Source organism: Hippocampus bargibanti, linkage group LG15 (genome assembly GCF_051943395.1).
Source record: "Hippocampus bargibanti isolate YZ-2025 linkage group LG15, ASM5194339v1, whole genome shotgun sequence".
Lineage (NCBI taxonomy): Eukaryota > Metazoa > Chordata > Actinopteri > Syngnathiformes > Syngnathidae > Hippocampus > Hippocampus bargibanti.
The window spans coordinates 8147815-8168021 of NC_142748.1; the positions used below are offsets into that span (position 1 = coordinate 8147815).

At 42.8% G+C, this 20207-nt stretch overlaps 1 protein-coding gene across 1 annotated transcript; it reads right to left on the reverse strand.

Annotated features, from left to right (window-relative positions):
* Positions 1 to 504: 504 nt before the first annotated feature.
* LOC148887531 (corticotropin-releasing hormone receptor 1-like) lies at positions 505 to 19196 on the reverse strand. Its single transcript, XM_089014752.1, has 14 exons — positions 18696 to 19196; positions 16258 to 16339; positions 14163 to 14228; positions 13964 to 14092; positions 8054 to 8139; positions 7437 to 7543; positions 5218 to 5338; positions 4264 to 4417; positions 4115 to 4175; positions 3707 to 3779; positions 2906 to 2991; positions 2700 to 2835; positions 2575 to 2616; positions 505 to 883 (listed from the first exon to the last, which is right to left on the reverse strand). Exons 1-14 carry the CDS (start codon positions 18708 to 18710, stop codon positions 743 to 745), a joined length of 1299 nt encoding a protein of 432 aa, XP_088870878.1. The 5' UTR covers positions 18711 to 19196; the 3' UTR covers positions 505 to 742.
* Positions 19197 to 20207: the final 1011 nt, after the last annotated feature.

A 20207-nucleotide genomic window follows, 5' to 3' on the forward strand; every position in this document is an offset into this window, starting at 1 on the left:
GGGAAAAAAACAGGAAGTCACCAACGTACGGAAAGCCGTCAGCGATTTTATTCCACTTCTTCTTATTAATAAAATAATAATAATAATAATAATAATAATAATAATAATAATAATAATAATAATAATAATAATAAATTTAATTTCTAAGCGCCTTTCAAAACTCTCAAGGTGCAACCATCAATTGATTAATCCACACCTATTTTGATAATTCTTCAGAGACCTTATGGAACGCGAAAACAATTGAAATGTTATATAATAATAATACATTTCATTTATAAGCGCATTTCAAAATAAAATGATAGCTTCTAAACAATTCTCAATTCTTTACCAATCAAATTTTTGAATCAAGAGAGGGAAATGTGTACAATAATTTTGAATGAAATCAATCTAAATCAAAAAACTATATACTGTATATATATATATATATATATATATATATATATATATATATATATATATATATATATATATATATATATATATATATATATCAATCAATCTCCATTATTTGCGTTGAGACATCTGCACATCTTTGAAACGGTGTACCTGCAGTAGTGCGGAATGTGTCATAAGTTTGTGGAAAGACGATGAAGGTGAAGTGTAACGTTGAGCGTGGGGCGGCCATCATCACCAGTCACGGAGGCAAGATAGTAGCTGAGAAAGATGCGGTACATAGACGCTCACGTTCCAATGCCGCCATTTTGTGCCCCCAATAATGCTCGGGTTGATTGAGTTCAACTTTTCAAAGTGACGTGGACTGCTTGATGCTGTGGAAGCTAACCCGCGATGGCGAAGTGGGGATGGACACGGCCTGCGTCATCCTCGCCCGGATGGAGTGTTGCTCCTGCCAGCGATGGAAACGCTTCCTGGCAGCCGAACGCACCTAAAGGACAGAAACACGCAAAAATGTGCCAGGGTTTTTGTAATTTTCACTCAAATTGCACGACCCACAGAATATTGAGTTTTAGGCCTATATAAAGTTAACATTCAATTCAGCGTAGTAGTGGATGTCCACATTCCACCATGACGTCCCTGATCCACTGTTGAAAAGGATGCTTTGATCCTCTCCTCTTTCATCTAGAACTGCTTCATGTCACAAAGAGGGTACAGCAAGTGCTGGAGAATGAATGACTCTATGTCTTTGTGTTGTCATGTTGTTATTTAGTTAAAATAATAATAATAATACATTTAATTTATAAGCACCTTTCAAAACTCTCAAGGTCACTTTTTTACTTCAAGATGGCGCCGCGAGATTGGCTGCCTTTCCAGCAGCTTCTGTATTTTGTTTTTCTACTTCTTTCTTTCCTTTCCTCTTCCTTTCATAACTTTGCTGCTGAGTTACTTCCGGGTAGAGTGAACACTGGCGCGAATGGCTGCTGCTGCTCATCCACACACACACACACACACAAATAATAATAATAATATTATCCCGTGACTGTAAAGTGTCCTTGAAAGTTTTGAAAGGTGCTTAGAAATTAAATACATTATTATTATTATTATTATTATTATTATTATTATTATTATTATTATTATTATTATTATTATTATTATATTATTATTATTATTATTATTATTATTATTATTATTATTATTTATTATTATTATTTGTAGTAGTAGTAGTAGTAGTAGTAGTAGTAGTAGTAGTAGTTGTTGTATTATTAGTATTATTATAAGAAACCTGAGACTCTCTTCTTTCATCAGAAAAAAGTTAATTCCTAAATTATACAGGTCTGGAGTTATATGAGCTTGAAATGAGGGCGGCTGTCCAAAATACAATAGAGTGCAATACAAATCCTTCCTCCCAGTGCATGTCCTTAAATTACATCCCTATCCCTGCTCCTGGTGACATTTTGAAGCGCACGTCGGCCTCCGACCCGACCACGGCGATGACCCAAGACGACCGTGCGCTCTTCGTCATTTCCTACGAGTACACGGATGACAGATGAGGCCAAGGACCAGACATTGGAAGTGTGTACGCCTCGTTGATTGCGCAAACACGCACGCAATCGATATCCAGCGGGCGCAAGCAATCAAGCGCCTTCCTGCCGGCAGATGTCCGTTGATGCTTTTCATCTATCGTCATGGAGACCGCAGCCTGGCACCGGCATTGTCAAAACGCCGCTTTGTTTGCGTGTGTGGTTATGTTGCGTGTGTGTGTGTTTATGGATATACACATGAATGATGCGTGTAGGTATGTACAGTGTGCATATGGGTATTTTGACACCGCAAAGCCCTGTCGCCACGGTAACGTGCCCGACAAGTTGGCGTAGTAGAAAGTAGAAATGAATTATTATTATTATTTAGTGTATTTTTATCATTATTATTTAGTGTATTATTATTATTATTATTATCATTAGCTATCACTTAGCTAGCTAGCTTTCTATCTATTTGAGTTATTTCCGGGTTGAGTGAACGTTAGCGCGTGTGGCTGCCGCTGCTCACCCACAGAAAAACTTATCCTGTGACTGTAAAGTGACCTTGAGAGTTTTAAAAGGTAATTATAAATTAAATGTATTATTATTATTATTATTATTATTATTATTATTATTATAAACAAGGCGGGGCCGGACTCACCTCACTGTTCAGGAAGCAGTAAAAGACAGACACGAAGAAGCCCTGAGGGACGGATGCAGAAGGTCAAAGGTCAGAGGTCAGAGGGCCGGACAGGTCGCGGGAAGGCAAGCGTGCCGTTTGCGTACCTGGAAGGATTCCAGAAAGGAGTTGAAGTAAATGAAGACCACCTGCGAGATCTCGTCCTCGCCGGGATTGACGAAGAAGAGCATGTAGGTGATGCCCAGAAGGGGAAGCAGCACCAGGGTTGCCTTCACTGCTTTCCTGCCGGGACAAACACCGTGTACACCGTGAGCGGTCGCCTGTCCACCTCAATGACCTTTGAGCGGTCTACCTGTACTGAATGGTCTCCGAGGTGGTGGACGCCCGCAATTTGGTCATCAGTATCCTGACAATGTTGAACAAGAAGATGAAGTTGATCTGAAAGGCATTAGTAAACACATGCTGATTGATTGATGGTTGATTGATTGACCCCCTCATAGCATGATTGACAGTCCGCAAAATTGTGACATCATCATTGAGAATCACATGCATGTCTTGTCCATTTGAATAATAACAATAATAATAATAATAATACATTTTATTTATAAGCGCCTTTCAAAACTCTCAAGGTCACTTTACAGTCACAGGATCAGTTTTTCTGTGGGTGAGCAGCGGCAGCCACATGTGCCAGTGTTCACTCAACTTGGAATAACTCAGATAGAAAGTTAGCTGGCTGGCCAGTTAGATAGCTAATAGATAGGCAGCTAGTTAGCTAATAGTTGGCATATAGATAGCAAATAGCTAGCTAGATAGCTATTTAGCAAATAGATATCAAATAGATATGTAGCGAGATAGCCAGCAAGAGGACATGCCCGTTGCTATGGCGGCGTGTCTTTTGGGCTTTACTCGCTCGCCGCCACGGGCTCCTGGCGGGCGTTTCTTCCCCTTCAAACAGTCTGGTGGCAGATGGACACGCTGCAGGAGACACGTCCAGAGTCCGTCCGGACTCCGATTGCACTGAGCTGATAAGGTTTCGGGGGGCAGGCAGATGCGCCCAGCAGGACACATGCGTGCACATCCCAAATTGCGCTAGCTAGCGGTCATCGCCACCAAGGTGCACGGTCACAGAAAGAATTCAAAAAAAGCAACTCACCACCAGAACCAGAATCATGGGACCCTGGTAGATGTAATCAGTGTAGACACCTGCCCGTTTCCCAAACCAGCACCTGTTGACGCCACCATAGACATGCGTCACCGCGGTAACCAACTACACCATCAAATAATAATAATACATTTCATTTCAACCCGGAATAACTCAAATAGATAAAAAGCTAGCTAGCTAGCTATTAGATAGCCAACACATAGCCAGCTAACCAGCCAGCTAGCTAATACATAGCTAGCTAGCCGGATAGATAGACAACAGATTCCAAAAAGGGCAGGCGGCTTTGATTTGCAACTTTATTGATAGCTGGCTACATTCGCAAACAGGCCAAGGTGTCGCATCGAATGGTGTTCAAGGTACAAAATAATCAAAATGAGTGCCCAGGATGGCAAAACTAACTTCTCGTTATCGTAGTAAAGTTTCCCGATGGCCCAGGCCACGATGATGGGGAACGGGAGACCTGCACAAACGCAAAACACAAAACGCTCTGTTGTCATTTGGTGTTTTTTTTTCTGGCAGACACAGCAAGCGCGGGTGTGTCGACGTACACCAGCCGATGAAGATGAACATCCACTTGCGCAACTTGTCGGTGGAATACGTGAGCACGATGGCTGTGTGAAGGTAGCATCCTTCGCCAAACATCCAGAAGAAATTGGTGGAGTGGAAATAGTTAAAAGAAGCTGTCACCAGCCGGCACCAAACCTTAAAAAAAAAAAAAAAACACATGTTCTCGTTGCCAGACGAATAAAGTTGGACAATATGCGACTTGAGGAGCCGGCGATGAGAAGAAATGAGCATCAGCACAGAGCGCCGATGCGTATGTCACTGCTTGGAATTGAAGCGGATCTACGTGGGACAGGGTGAAGGGTGCTACATCTTCATGTTGGTTTCAAAACACATTTAGCTTGTAGTAGATGTGCACATTCCACAATGATGTCTGATCCAATGGTGAAAGGGACGCTTTGATCATCTTTCCTCTTCCATCTAGAACTGCTTAATAATAATAATAATAATAATAATAATAATAAATAATAATAATAATAATAATAATAATAATAATCTGTGGGTGAGAAGCGGCAGCCACATGCGCCAGCGTTCACTCAACCCGGAAGTAACTCAAATAGATAGAAAGCTAGCCAGCTAGACAGTTAGCTAACTAGCTAGATAGCCATATAGCTAATAAATAGCCAGTTACATAGCTACATGTGCCTATAGATAGCAAATGGATAGCCAGCTAGGTAGCTAGCTAATAGATAGCAAATAGATAGCCAGCTAGGTAGCGAGTTGATAGATAGCAAAGAAATAAAACAAAGAGGGTGCAGAAAGTGCTGAAGATTGTCTTTTGCGTTCTGTCACATTATTTGTTATTTTGTTATTGTTTTGACTTCAAGATGGCGCCGCGAGAGTGGCTGCCTTTACGGCAGCTCCTGTATTTTGTTTATCTACTTCTTTCTTTCCTTTTCTCTTCATTTCATCACTTTGCGCGGCGACGTTGCACTCACCACATTGCTATCGTGCACCTTTGAGCTCATAGTAAGCTGCACCACGAACCAGGCGGCGTTCCTCAGGATGAAGGCGGTGATCAGGTTCCAGTGGATGATGTTCCTCAGGCAGCGGATGCTCCTATCCAGATCGCCGGCAGAGAAAAAAAAAATCAGGAGACATAAGACTATCTTCTCTTCTCCAGAAAATGATTTATCAAGTATTAACTCATTCACTGCCATTCACGAATTGATTCGGGAATTAAAAATATGACGTAGATCGCCATTCCCCGAATTAGTTCGGATTTTATTCTTTGTCGCTTGGGTACTCTGTGAGTATTCAAGAGTGAATACTCATAATGGTAGCAATATGACAAAAGTGGTTGTAAACATCCCTATTTTTAAAAAAAAAAGCAATTAGACAATCGTTTCGTTTCTGATCCACTGCTGAAAAGGACGCTTTGATCCTCTCCTCTTTCATCGTGAACTGCTTCATGTCACAAAGAGGGTACAGAAAGTGCCGAGCAATGAATAACTCTCTGTGTCTTTGTGTTGTCATATTATTTGTTAATTAGTTTTTTTGTTTACTTTATGTTACTTCCGGGATGAGTGAATGCTGGCGCGTGTGGCTGCCGCTGCTCACCCGCAGAAAAAGATATCCTGTGACTATAAAGTGTCCTTGAGAGTTTGAAAGGCGCTTATAAATGAAATGGATTATTATTATTATTGTTATTAAAGCACTATATCAACCAATATGCATGTATTGCAATGTATTTTGGACAGCCACCCTCATTTCAAGCTCATATAACTCCAGACCCATTTCATTTACGAATTAACTAATTTTTTTGTCAAGTGAACCTAAGAGAGTCTAAGGTTTCTAACAATGTATTGATAGTTTATGTAGTCCTAAAAGTCAATATTATGTGGGTCCTGGAATTTAAGTGACAATGATAATAATAATAACCCTGGCACGGGAGTGGACACATTTTTTGCACATGTCTGGCAGTAAATGAGTTAAATAAAACCATAGAAGCTTAACCGGGGCTACACAGGTTTATGACAGTGAATGCCTCATCTGACGTTTCTCATTTGTGTTCTGGAAAGTGCACGACATCGAGTAGGAAGCGGCACGGGTAAAAAGGAACATTTTGCGCTCGTGACGCCACCCAGCCAAAGGCGCTTTGAGCCACGACGGATGACCTTTCATGCTTGTTTGAAGGACAGGTGCTTGATCGCCAGGGTGGAAACAGCTTGTTAGATATCAAGTGAAGCTAACAAGCTAATGCACCTCGTTAGCATGTTTTGAGGAAGATAAAAAAACTGAGAGTCAAACCCAGAACCTTTAAATGCCAAGCCGAAGTGTTGACCGATTGCACAACGCACTGGGGGGGGCATCTTTGTGATCTTTTTGGAGCTCTTTTGCTCTATTTTGTTGAGTGCATCTCCCCCCCAGGGGGGTGACAGGCTGGCCCAACATGATTTGTGCATAAACGCTGTGGTCTTCGGCTTTTTGCTTTTTCTCTTTCGCGCTTTTCACACTCTTCAAAGGCTGCGAGTCGGCCCCAGATCGACCCCCCCCCCATCTTCACACACCCCACACCCTAGCCTAGCGGGCTATCTGGCTGTCTATCTATTAGCTATCTAGCTGTTAGCTTTTCTAGCTGGGTATCTGGCAGGCTATCTAGCTGCCTATCTAGCGGGCTATCTGACTCGCTATCTAGCTATCTATCTAGCTGGCTATCTATTAGCTATCTATCTACCTAGCTAGTTAGCTTTTAGCATTTCTAGCTGGCTATCTAGCGAGCTATCTGGCTCGCTGTCTAGCTAGCTATCTAGCTGGCTATCTATTAGCTATCTAGCTATCTAGTTCAATTGCTTCATTGGCTTTTCTGGCTGGCTATCTATAAGCTAGATAGCTAGCTTTCTATCTATTAGAGTTATTCTGGGTTGAGTGAATGCTGGCGCGTGAGGCTGCCGCTGCTCACCCACAGAAAAAAGTTATCCTGTGACTGTAAAGTGACCTTGAGAGTTTTGAAAGGCGCTAAGAAATGAAATGTATTATTAATATTTTTACACCTTACGACTCCAATAGATATTTGAATTGCTTTCTTCCACACATGTGGAGACGTGTCCTACTTGGCGGTGTATTGTCAATCCGTGACCAAATGGGGCTTTGTAATATGTGGCGGGGGAGAAAGCGAGAAAAAAAAGGGGGGGGGGTTGTGCTCACGCCAACTTACCTTAAACATAAGAAGAAGAAAAAGGCCACCAGAAGCGCTACCATGGAGATGACATGACCCAGGAAATTGATGACCATCGCCATCTGGTAGTGCATTTTGCCCTTTTTCTGGGAAGGCCATAAAACACCTTCATCATCATCAATAACATAATCATTGTTTTTTATTGTTAAAATTTCTTTTTCTGGGACAATCGTAGACGTTGGCGATTTTGAGGGATCGAGGCGGGGGACGTTCGGCCTGCATTTACGTAAGCAGTCGGGTGTCTGCGTCGGGATTAAGATCTTTAATCCGCACATCAGCTCTCCCAATTCGACATACACACCTGACAACATGCTACAGCGCTAACACATTTTCATTTTTGGATTCAATATTTGTCATCCATAACTATTAGAACCTTAATCCTGAGTCCCCCGGGTTTTTTAAGATGTAACTAAATCATTGGAGAACATCCCTGATGGCCATGCCTGGCGACTACGCGTGATGGCGCCGCATCAGAAGCAAAATGTGGGGCGTAATGGCATGGGGAGGGGGGGGTCGTCATTGGCAAACAATAAAACGTCATTCAAGATGGTGACCCAGAAAAAAAATTGTTGCAAGATGATTTAAAAGTGGCTCACCTCCTGTTTCAGGATGGCCTTGCACATGGAATAGTTCCCCTTAGCGGCCCACGTCCCATTGGACAGGCACTGCCTGTACACTCTGTCTAAACACACACACACAATAAACATTAGCTACATGGCTAGCTATCTCGCTAGCTCGCTATTTGCTTTCTAATTGCTATCTAGCTCCCTGGCCGGCTATCTAGATAGCTATCTATTAGCTATATAGCTATCTAGCTGGCTGGCTAGCTATATAGCTGGATAGCTATTAGCTATCTATTGGCTGGCTAGCTAGCTTTCTATCTATAAACCAATGTTTGTATTGCATTGTATTTTGTACAGCCACCCCCATTTCAAGCTCACATAATTCCAGACCCATATCATTTATGTTTTATATATTTCTATATTATATTTGGAAAACCTTTTTCATTGATTGAAGGTGCACCTCAAAGTCCGGTGTGCCTTAAAATTATTAGCTATCAAGCTAGCTGTAGTTATTATTACTGTATCTATTAGCTAGCTAACAACCTAACTTTTTCTTTTCTATCTGTTAGCTATCTATTAGCTGTGTATCTAGCTATCGTTTAGCTATCTAGCTATCTATCATTTAGCTATCTAGCTAGCTATCGTTTAGCTATCTCGCTATCGATTACCGACTGTATCCTGTGATTGTAAAGTGACCTTGAGAGTTTTGAAAGGCGCTTATAAATGAAATGTATTATTCTTATTATTAGGACACAAACACCTCCAAAATAAAAGAAAAAGAAAAAACAAAAATGCCACAAAACTGTTCCTTGAATATTTATGAGCAAACGGCCACCATAAAATATAAATACACCCAAACAGACATATGTTGCACTCTTTGAAGAAGACTAAATCCACTTGCGATAATTGAATGCGAGCGCCGGCTGGGCCCGTGGCCAAAAAGCGCTACGCTATTAGCTACCGCGTGCATTGGATCTCCAGGGTATGCGGAAAACTGCTGAAATTGATTTCCATAAGCTAACAGATGATGGACAGGTAAGCAAAGTCTCATGTCGTGTGACCTGGTGGGGACAACAGGCGCGTCCAGAGACTTAAAAGCTTGCAGGAAAAAGAAATATTTGCGCGCATGTGAGTAGACAGTGTAGCCCTAGGGCGCCAAGGCGCTAATGTGCTCGCGGTGTGCTAAAAATAGTGACACGGCGCCGAATGGGGGGAAAATGTCATCTGGCATCAAGATTAGCCGCATCACGCCGGAGCCCCCATAGCCCCAAACCGGTATGGGAACGCCACGCCCCTCCTGGAGACTCCTTTGCAGTGATTTGACGCCGTCTCAGTGATTTTATGCGACGTCTCCGTAATGGACCTCCATGTTTTGACTGGACGAATCGACTTGAGACGACGCACAAAGTCTACAACGCTACGCAACCACCTCCAGCGTTGGCCGCGACGCCTTGACCTTCCTGACCGGGAACCTCGTTTAAAATTCCACGGCGGCTATCGGCCGTCGGCGGCTGCCAAGCGAGCGCTCTTGTTAAGCGAGCGTTCTGCCAGGAGTTCTATTAGCGTCATATTTCATCGCCCAACATTGTCGGCGGCGAGCAGGTGCCAAATCCCAATACGGGATGCGGAACATCCGACACGCTCGGCCGCTGCCCGCCCCTGTCCTTCCTGTCCGCTAATTAAGGTTGCGGGAAGGTGGGAGGGAATGATTTTGAACGCTTCGGTGGGATTGAGGTGTTTGGTAACCGTGGCGACCCTGGTGCTAAATATGATTGACTGCACGGTGCAGTTTCAGCAAGCAGACAATTACGAACTTAATTGGTTCCTAGACAGAACGTGGAAGGCGAAGAGTGTGTATCTCAAAAAATAATTTCCCATAGGAAACCATTAAAACGGGAATAATCTGTTCCCAGGTCCCCATAAAACATAAGTTTCTACATTTCTAAGCCTTAAAACTACACAAAATATACCTTATTTTATGTATAATAAATGTGCCATGGTATTATAATTAAAGAAATAAACTGTACTGTATAATTTTACCTTGTTCCCACTCTGCTTTTGATCCCCCCCTCACTGCTGCGTTCTTGACCAATCACCTGGCTTTAACCGAAGACCGGGGACGGGGACGCGGACAGAGGACAAAAACAGTCGGCTGCCATTTTGCTGTTAGGGGTACGGGCTCGTTCGCGAACGACACATCACTCATTGTGGCGCTCCGTGTGTATCCCGAAAAATAGTTCGTATGCCAAGGTTGAATTTTCATAAATTTAACGTTCGTAAACCGAAAAGTTCGCAAGCCAAGGGGTTCGTAAACCGAGGTATCACTGCACAGTGTTTTGATGCTGTGACATCACTCAATCACTCCACCGACAAGTGACTTGATACCGTGACTCATCTTGACAATTCTCACTGGCTGGTCTTGGATCCAATGAGTCACTTGGAGTCAGTGAGTCGATGCAGCGCTTTACCGCATCCGCGATTTTTTTACTTTGACTGGAGATGCAGCGAACGATGCAGAAAATGGAGGACTTTGATTGGATGCCATCACTTTCTGGAGCAAGTCGATTTTTTCAGTGCATGAAGACAACACCAAAGCCAAAGACTAAGAATTTCCACACAGCCACGTAAAACAAAACCAATAAACAGTTTTACTGCTACCTTGGACGAGGCCCTCAGAGACGTTCCGCAACGTAAACACGCAAAACTTATGTTTGCCTTTGGGACATAACACAGAAAAGTAGAACATATTTTCAGTGTACTGAAGGGAACTGTGTGTGTGTGTGTGTGTGTGTGTGTGTGTGTGTGTGTGTGTGTGTGTGTGTGTGTGTGTGTGTGTGTGTGTGTGTGTGTGTGTGTGTGTGTGTGTGTGTGTGTTCGTTGGCTAACAATCCCACTGCACAGAAGCAAAACATGTACTGCGTCCTGGTGTGTGGAAGGCTTGTTAGTTGGTGTACGATTCCACCCCACTCCGCACACACCTCCAGTTTGACGTCCACAAATCAACAGAGTGAGTCAGTGCGGGATGTGTAGAGGGTGGGGGGCACAATGGGGGGCTGTTGGTTGCTGAGGAAAAAAGGGGGAATGGGGCGGGTTTGGTCGACGCATCCGGTAAACGTCGCCTCTTGAGGCCATTAAGTGATAGCGGTTGGAGACGGGGGGCTTAGTTGCAACCCAGAAGGATAGTTTCCGCCACTAGGCAGTCCTGCCTCCCCTGCCCCTACCCACTGCCACGCTCACCGAACTCGGAGTACACGCTACACGCTACACGCTGTACTATCATCCCGAACTCTACGCACTTTTTTTGCTTTTGCATTACTACACTACGTCACTTTACATACGACACTACCTCACTTTACATACGACACTACTTCACTTTACATTCACAAATTACATGTATTGTCTATTGTCAATTGTCTGTCTTTTGTCCAGCTGGCTAACTAGCTATCTATTAGCTGTCTATTACCTATCTAGCTGGCTCGATAGTTGTCTATTAGCTATCTATTGGCTATCTAGCAACTATCTTTTAGCTATCTAGCTATCTAGCTGGCTAGTTAGCCATCTATTAGCTATATATTAGCTAAATAGCTAGCTTTCTGTCTATTTGAGTTACTCCCGGGTTGAGTGAACACTGGACCACCCTGACAAGCTTCAGAATCATCTTTTCTTTGCAGATTCTCAATCACGAGCTTTCCAAACAAAGAATGTGAACCGCAACATTCCAACAAGAAACAACCTCAACTTTTACAACCATATTAAACGTGTGTGCACGTGCGCGTGCATGTGACGAGAGGATAGTTTTGCAAGGTCACAAAAGTGATCAACATTGACAGTGGCGCACTATAAAAAGATGGCAAAGGAGTCATGTGACCTGGCCGCTGAGCTCATTAAATATTCAAGAGGGGGGGATGAATAATGAATTGGCAGTTGAAAATAGAGCGCTAAAGTATACTTTACAATCAATAACCTCCACAGGGTGACTATGAATATTCCCCCCCCATCCCCTAGTGTGACATTGTTGTCAATGTTTGGATGACCTTGATGCCAAATACGCCATCACATAATATTAGCCACACTTTTTAATTCATTCACTGCCATTCACGAATGTATTTGTGAATTGAAAATATGATGTAGAGTGCCATTCCGGAATTTGTTGGGGTGTTGTTTTTTCTTGCTTGGGTGCCGATAAAGCGCTGGTCATGGCCTCTGGCAATGTTTTTTTTCTTCCCTTCCACAAGGGGGCAGCATTTCCCTTTTTTCCCCATGTTAGCGCTTTGTTCTATCTTCAATTGTTGTTAAAGCGCGGCCATTTTGAATGGATTTCGACTTACGACCGTTTGACTTGCGACCGTTTTGTTGGAACGCAACCCGTAGTAGTCCTGAAACTCAATATTCTGTGGGTCGTGGAATTCAAGTGAAAATGACAAAAACCCTGGCACTGGACTGGACACATTTTTTGTACACGTTTGGCAATTAATATGCAAACAGAAAGATTAGCCATGCTGGTGAATGCTTCCAACATCCATACTGACAAACAATATTAGCAACGCTGGTCAAAATGGCAACCGACTTGTGATAATGGCAAATTCATTACATTAGCCACGCTCGCTAACACACTAACAAACAAAATTAGCTACACATGAACATGCTATTCTTAATCTTGGAAAAAATCAAATAAAGTTAGCCGTTTGCCCCCCTCCTGATCCCACTTTGATGAGATTCACATTGATGTTGTTGTTTTTTTCTTTTTTTTAAATGTCAGCACGAGGCGAAAAAAATAGCGACACTTTGGCTAATTAGCGGTCTTGTTTGTGTACTCGGCTGCCAACATTAGTGAGGATGATGCCTTCAGGAGAATAAAAACAACAAGAATAATGACAAAAAACATAAGGGGGGCGACTGTGACATCATCGCAAAATGATGACATACTGATGACATCATCACGTGTCCAAGCACGTGTTCGCCACCTCCTCCGCTACTTTTAAGATGTCCTTTTTCTACTTTCCACGTCTGACTAATTTGAATGCTCATGCTAATTTTTGTAAACAATGGTCCGAGCCCGCGGGAGCCTCGGCATTCCATTTTATGTTGTTTTTCCACATTTTTCTCCGCCGCCACTGGCAAGATGGCACATTCAGAACATGTAAATGGCGTGTGGATGTTGATTTTTGTGAAGGTACCGTGTAGATTGGAGATTGTAGCGTGTTGATGGCGGAGAGCCGAGATCAACACGCTAGCATGATTCTGACTTGATCTCGGCTTTCCTCCCTGGTGCTTTCTACTATCTTGGCTATCTAGCTGGCTGGCTGGGTATCTATTAGCTATCTAGCCGGCTAGCTAAGTATCTATTAGCTAGCTGGCTGGTTAGCTGGCTATCTATTAGCTATCTATTAGCTGGCTAGCTATCTATTAGCTTGCTGTCGCATGTGGCTGCTGCTGCTCACCCACAGAAAAACTGATCCTACATGCGCCAGCGATCACTCAACCCGGAATTAACTCAAATAGAAAGATAGAAAACTAGCTAGCTAGCTAATAGACTGCTAATGGATAACGAGCTAGATAGCTGATAGCCAGCCACCCAGCTAGATAGTGAATAGACAGCAAATAGCTAGCCAGCTGGGTAGCAAGCCAGATAGCTAATATATAGCAAATAGCTAGCTAGCTAGCTAATAGACGGCTAGTGGATAGCGAGCTAGATAGTTCATAGATAGCCAGCCAGCTAGATAGCTAATAGATAGCAAATAGTAAAGTGACCTTGAGAGTTTTGAAAGGCGCTTACAAATGAAATGTATTATTATTATCTTTGTGACTGCTTTATTTCCTATATACAATAGGTGTCCATGTTAAGCGCTTTGTTACAGCTGTTGTTAAAGCGCTATAAAGTCAATATTTATTTTATAGCTAGCATGATGCTATCGCGTTGGTGCATAGTTGCAGCGGTCTTACTCGTGGTGTTGTATCGGACGCCGTATAACATCTTGGGACACGGTCTGGACACCATATGAGCGGCGGGACTGCGGGGCCAGCAGGTGCCGAGGGCGTCCAGCGATGCTTCGCAATATGCGTCCAGCGCATCTGCAACACCAACGTAAATTAGAAGAGTGGCATTGGCGTGCATCCTGGGATGTCGTCGTCGTCATCTCACCGCTTGGCTGGATGCTAACGTTGCTCAGCGTCTGCGTCTCGTCCCAGGAGGACGCCAGCGATGGGACTGAGAAGACAAGCAAGACGGCGCATCACATCAGGGTGTGTACATATCAGGTCCTTGACCTACAGCTCTGGGTACTACCCGTGTACTAGTTCACTCGCTATCCTCACTGAGAGAACATTTTATAATAATAATAATAATAATAATAATAATAATAATAATAATAATAATAATAATAATAATAATAATAATACAGTTCATTTATAAACGCCTTTCAAAAATCTCAAGGTCACTTTACAGTCACAGGATCGTTTTTTCTGCGGGTGAGCAGCGGTAGCCACATGCGCCAGCGTTCACTCAACCTGGAAGTAACTCAAATAGATAGAAAGCTAGATAGCTAGTTAACAGATAGATAGCAAATGGATAGTCAGCCAAGTAGCCAGCTAGATACCTAATAGACAGATAGACAGCTAGTTAAGTAGCAAGATAGCCATATAGCTAATAAATACCCAGCTACATAACTAGCTAGCTAGCCAGATAGCTAATAGATAGCAAATAGATAGCTAATGGATACCAAATAGATAGCCAGCTAGGTAACTAGCTAATAGATAGCTAATTGATAGCAAATAGATAGCAAATGGAGTGCAAATAGATAGCCAGCTAGGTAGCTAGCTAGATAGCAAATAAATAGCAAATGAATAGCAAATAAACTGCAATAAATACAATTTAAAAAAATAAAGAAAAAAATAATAATAGAGTGCTCAAAGTCAGATAGCCACTAGTTGGACAATTGTGTGTGTGTGTGTGTGTGTGTGTGTGTGTGTGTGTGTGTGTGTGTGTGTGTGTGTGTGTGTGTGTGTGTGTGTGTGTGTGTGTTTAAGAGCAACAGTAAGCGGTGGTGACAGGGGTCCCGGCGGCCACCCACAGCAAGGAAGAAAGCAGCCGTGTCCTCGGGCCTCGAAGGGGCGGGGTACGGAGCCCGGGGGGAACGCCGCCTGGCTCCACCACTTAAACACTCTTTGAAACGTCAAAGCAATTCAACTCACATTTTCATGATGACTCGATATTTTTAACGACGCGTCAGCTCGGCTGCTCATTAGACGCACGTCGACATCATTTATGAATGATGGTTGGATTATAATAATAATAATACATTTCATTTATAAGCGCCTTTAAAAAACATTACATTAAATAAATCTCAATCTCAATAAATCTCTATCTATCTATCTAGCTAGCTATCTATTAGCTAGCTAGCTATTTAGCTATCTCGGTATCTAACTCGCTATCTCTTAGCTAGATAGCTAGCTTTCTATCTATCTCACTTACTTCTGAGTTTAGTGAACACTGGCGCATGTGGCTGCCACTACTCACCCACAGAAAAACTTATCCTGTGACTGTAAAATGACCTTGAAAATTTTGAAGGCGCTTATAAATGAAATGTATTATTGTTATTATTATTATTACTCTAAAGGTGACTTTACAGTCACAGGATATGTTTTACTGAGGGTGAGCAGCGGCAGCCACATGCGCCAGCGTTCACTCAATCCGGAAGTAACTCAAATAGATAGAAATCTAGCAAGCTAGCCAATAGATACCCAACAGCTAGCAAGCTAGCCAGCTAATAGATAGCAAATCGTTTTTTGTTAGTCTGGCAAGTGGAGAAATTGACAATTTTGCAGCAGTAAATTAATGAAAGTAAGAGGAAAGGAAAGGAAGAAGTCAAAGCATCATCTTGAAGTCAAATCGACACACACAAAAAAACAAATAAAAAATAATGTGACAAAAGAAATCCGCTTCAATTCCAAGCCGCGACAGTTCCGCATATGCATTGGCGCTCTGGTTTCACTAATGATGTTGATTGACTCATTCACAAATTTATTGTTGATAAGGAGCCATTAAGGGATGAGCACAATCAACACGGTGCCTCATTTACTGACGTTCGACATGCAAATAACAAATTACAAGATTAGGCAACGCTAATTAGCAACACACTAATGACTTCTAAGCACACTCTAGTGTGTGAGTGTGTGTGTGTGGGTGTGTGTGAGCATCCTACCCTCCCTTGGCAGGAAATAGATTTGACTTGTCTTACCGGAGGAGGCATTGGCGATGGCGTCGCACGTCACATCGGCCCGGGAGGTCGTCGGCAGGAAGGCGCAGAGGGCGGCGCACATCTGCGGAAACACACGCAAATGTTAACTCATTCACTGCCATTCGGGTGTTGAAAAGCGTGACGTGGAGCGCCATTCCCGAAGGTATTTATTTTTCTGCGGGGGAGGTGTTGACAAAGCGCTGGTCAGACCTCTGTCTACGTTTTTACGTACCACAAGGGGGCAGCATTTACCATTTTTCCATGTTAGCGCTTTGTTCCACCTTCAGATGTTATATCGCTATATAAATCTATATGTTTTCTATTGTATTTCATACAGCCACCTCCATTTCACGCTCAGATAACCCCAGACCCATATAACTTAGGAATTAACTCTTTTTTTCTCATGAAAGAGTCTTAAGGTTTCTAACACTGTATTTAATGTCCAAGTGGTCCTAAAAGTCAATCTTCTGTGGGTCCTGTAATTTGAGGGAAAATGACAAAAACCCTGGCACTGGAGTGGACACATTTTTGCACATATTGTGGCAGTGAATTAGTTAATTATTATGATTATTATTACTTCAAGATGGCGCCGCGAGAGTGGCTGCCTTTCCAGGAGCTCCTGTATTTTGTTTTTTTTCCTACTTCTTTCTTTCCTTTCCTCTTCCTTACATAACTTTTCTGCTGTGTTACTTCCGGGTAGAGTGAACGTTGGCACGAATGGCTGCCGCTACTCACCCGTAGAAAAAACGATCCTCTGACTGTAAAGTGTCCTTGAGAGTTTTGAAAGGCGCTTAGAAATTAAATGTATTTTTATTATGATTATGATTATTAGAAACTTAGTATGATTATGATTATTATGATTATGATGATTATTATGATTATTGATTCAAGTCAACGTGTCGTGCACACTCGGTCGTACACCGTGCTGCCCCACCTCTGCCGCACGCCACGTTCGCGTCGCAGGTTGACGACATCATCAAAACGCGAATTCATGTAACTATCATGTGAATTATTGACTTCACGTGTAGCGTAACAGCTCACGTGTGCCTCGTTGTGACACAAACACACACGCACACACGCACAGAAGGAGATCGCAGCTGCGACCTTACTTTCATCTCCAATCGCTTTGGTGAAGCCTGCATGAACGCTATAGAAACATTTGATGGGAAAAATCCCAAGTGGAACCACACACCTAGAACATCCCGACTGGAACATTCCGACTCAGAACGGATCAACCGCAACTAGAATAATCCCGACCGGATCCAAAAAACCATTCCGAGAAGTTCCCGACTGTGCAATTTAACGACAATTGCAAAGTTCTCACCAGGACTTTTCAAGCTTATTCGTTATCCATGACTTCCTCTGCAGCTATTTTTGCAATGGTGGGCTATTTCATTGACACATTTTATCCAACCCATAGGTTATTTTGTCATTATGGGATACATAGGAACCGATGACTAACAACGTTGCAGACCACTTTTTCTTTCAGATCGATATTAGCATTGGTACTGATACTGAAAACTGATACCGCTGTTACATCTGAAACAAAAAAAACATGGCTGACAAGGTCGCTCGAAAAACGTATAGCTAGCTGGCGTGAAGGTTGTTTTGTTTGAACACAAACCCTGAGTACAACATTGATCTAGCAAAGCCAGCAAACGCCGTTCCAATTAGCAGCAATGGTGTCAAAACCAAGGCCCGCGGGCCAAATCTGGCCCACGACATCATTTTATTGGGCCCGCGAAGGGAAGTCGTGTGAGTAAATATCATGTAACACTTCTGACTGCCTACAAGGATATGAATGTGGCCAGTAAAATTAGATATTTAGAATCGAACGTGCATTTGGATTGGATAGGATTAGCCTTATTAGTCTCGCAGTGGAGCAATTCATATTTCAGAGCAGCAAAGTGATGAAAGGAGTTATTTATTTATTTATTTATTTTTTACTTTATGTTACTTCCAGGTTGAGTGAACGCTAGCGCGTGTGGCTGCCGCTGCTCACCCGCAGATAAAAAAATATAATGTGACTGTAAACTGTCCTTGAGAGTTTTGAAAGGCACTTATAAATGAAATGTATTATTATTATTATTATTATTATTATTATTATTATTATTATTAATTCATTCCAATGATTGGATTAATTAGAAAGACATTTAATGTCATTCTACGACGACCTTTCACATTGTAAAAACGCACACAAGGCTGTGTCAACTCATGCTGAACAGAACCAAAACTGCTGTGACATGGCGTCAAGTGTCACATGATGATGTTAAACTTGTGATGATATACAAATAAAGTTGTTCTGTCAAGACAAAAAAAAACAGGATAAAGACTTCTAACCACCCGGACAATGTGTGTATCTTCAATCATGCAAACGCCCTTGACTATGTTTTTGGGTTTTTGGAAATGTGATCAGAAATCAGAAGATGAGAGCTCACCTGGAGGACAAACATGTTGTCCTTACATCCTTCTCAGAAGAAGAGGAGATGAGGAAGAAATGATGGAATGTTCTTGCGCTCATTGAGTAGGAGCGACTGTTTTGTCCACGAGGGGTGTAGCGGGTGTAGGTGGAGTGTTGTTGTCTACGGGACGGTTGGCGATCAATCCGTGTCCGTCCTCAAGCGAACCTCCTCGTCCCCGGTTCTTCTTCTTCCACCATCTCCTTCCTTCTTGTCCTTCAGCCGGCGGGACTAAGAGTCCGCGGCGCTTCGGTTCATTCAGCTAGCGGTAACGCTGCGCGTACACGCGCGTCAACACAGCGCCCACACGAGGCGTGACGTCCTCGCGCGAAAAGGTGAGAACTGAGAACCCTGTGCTCCACGCCAAAGTTGTGCAGAGCTTCAACTGGACCCCGGTGGGTAACGAGAGACAGACCCGCACCACGCCACGGTCACGTGACGTGTTTCCATTCGGCCCTGTGCCAAAGTGGGAGGAGCGAAAGGGTGGTACCCGTACGCGTGCGTGCACCCGAACGCAATGATCCACGACAAAAAAAACAGGAGTAATGACGTTAACAGTTCTCTGTAATCTCGAACAAAAATCTGGTTTTATTATTATTCTGATGTATAAACTCTTCATCTATGGGTTTATCTACAAAACTAAAACTAAAAGAAATGCGGGATGAGAATTCATTGACGATCAATATCATAAATATTGTAAAAAATATATATTTGTGCATTTCTCGATTGATATGCCTTCTTTAGGAGCCAATGAAACAATAAAAAAAAATCACATTTCAGATTATGGTATCGAAAGGGTTAAATGCAGTATCAACGATTGTTGCTTTAACCAATCAGATTTCGAGTTGGTGACATGAAGATTGGCCAATTATGATTGATTCTTAAACTAATTCTCAGTTGCAGGTAGCATCTGATGATCCGCAGAGATCGCCCCCTACAGGTTGGATGTCAGCATTGCGTCTGGGAAAAAAAACACTAAGTCAATTTAAAAATACAGTAAAGTCTCGTTATATCGATATTCAAGGGAGTCCGAAAAAATATCGATATAACCGGGACTATCGATATATCCGACCCTGTTTGCATGTAATTTTCTCTGTGCGTGCATAGAAAGAGTATCGATATATCCGATATCGATATAACAAGACTTTACTGTAAATTGAGTGAAAAACAAGCAAATATGAATCTGTCATGCGCCTCCGACCCAGAAGAGCAAACAGGAAGTTCAATTGCGGTCAAGTTTCAACTTTTCGCTCCTGGCAAACGGCGCGACGTTCTGGTCCTGGCGGACATTTTAGTCAACTCGGGCAATCTTTGATTGTTTGAAATATGACCAAAAAATGGTTGACATAACCCTGAAAGGAGTCCACGTGTTGAGGCGCTCCTGATTGGCGGCGGGTGTCAAAAGTAGACCACAACGGCGCTTTCTCATTGGCTGCCGGTGTCGGACTGGACAAACCAGCTGTGTTTTCCTTGGTTGCATAACACGGATAT

Bases quoted from the DNA above. Each gene is read 5' to 3' on its own strand.
- LOC148887531 (XM_089014752.1), bottom strand. The intron at 8,140-13,963 runs GTAAGACCGCTG...GTGTGTGTTTAG, and splicing joins CGTCCGATACAACACCACGA to ACAGAGTGTACAGGCAGTGC. The intron at 3,780-4,114 runs GTTAGTTTTGCC...TGGCGTCAACAG, and splicing joins CTTTACTACGATAACGAGAA to GTGCTGGTTTGGGAAACGGG.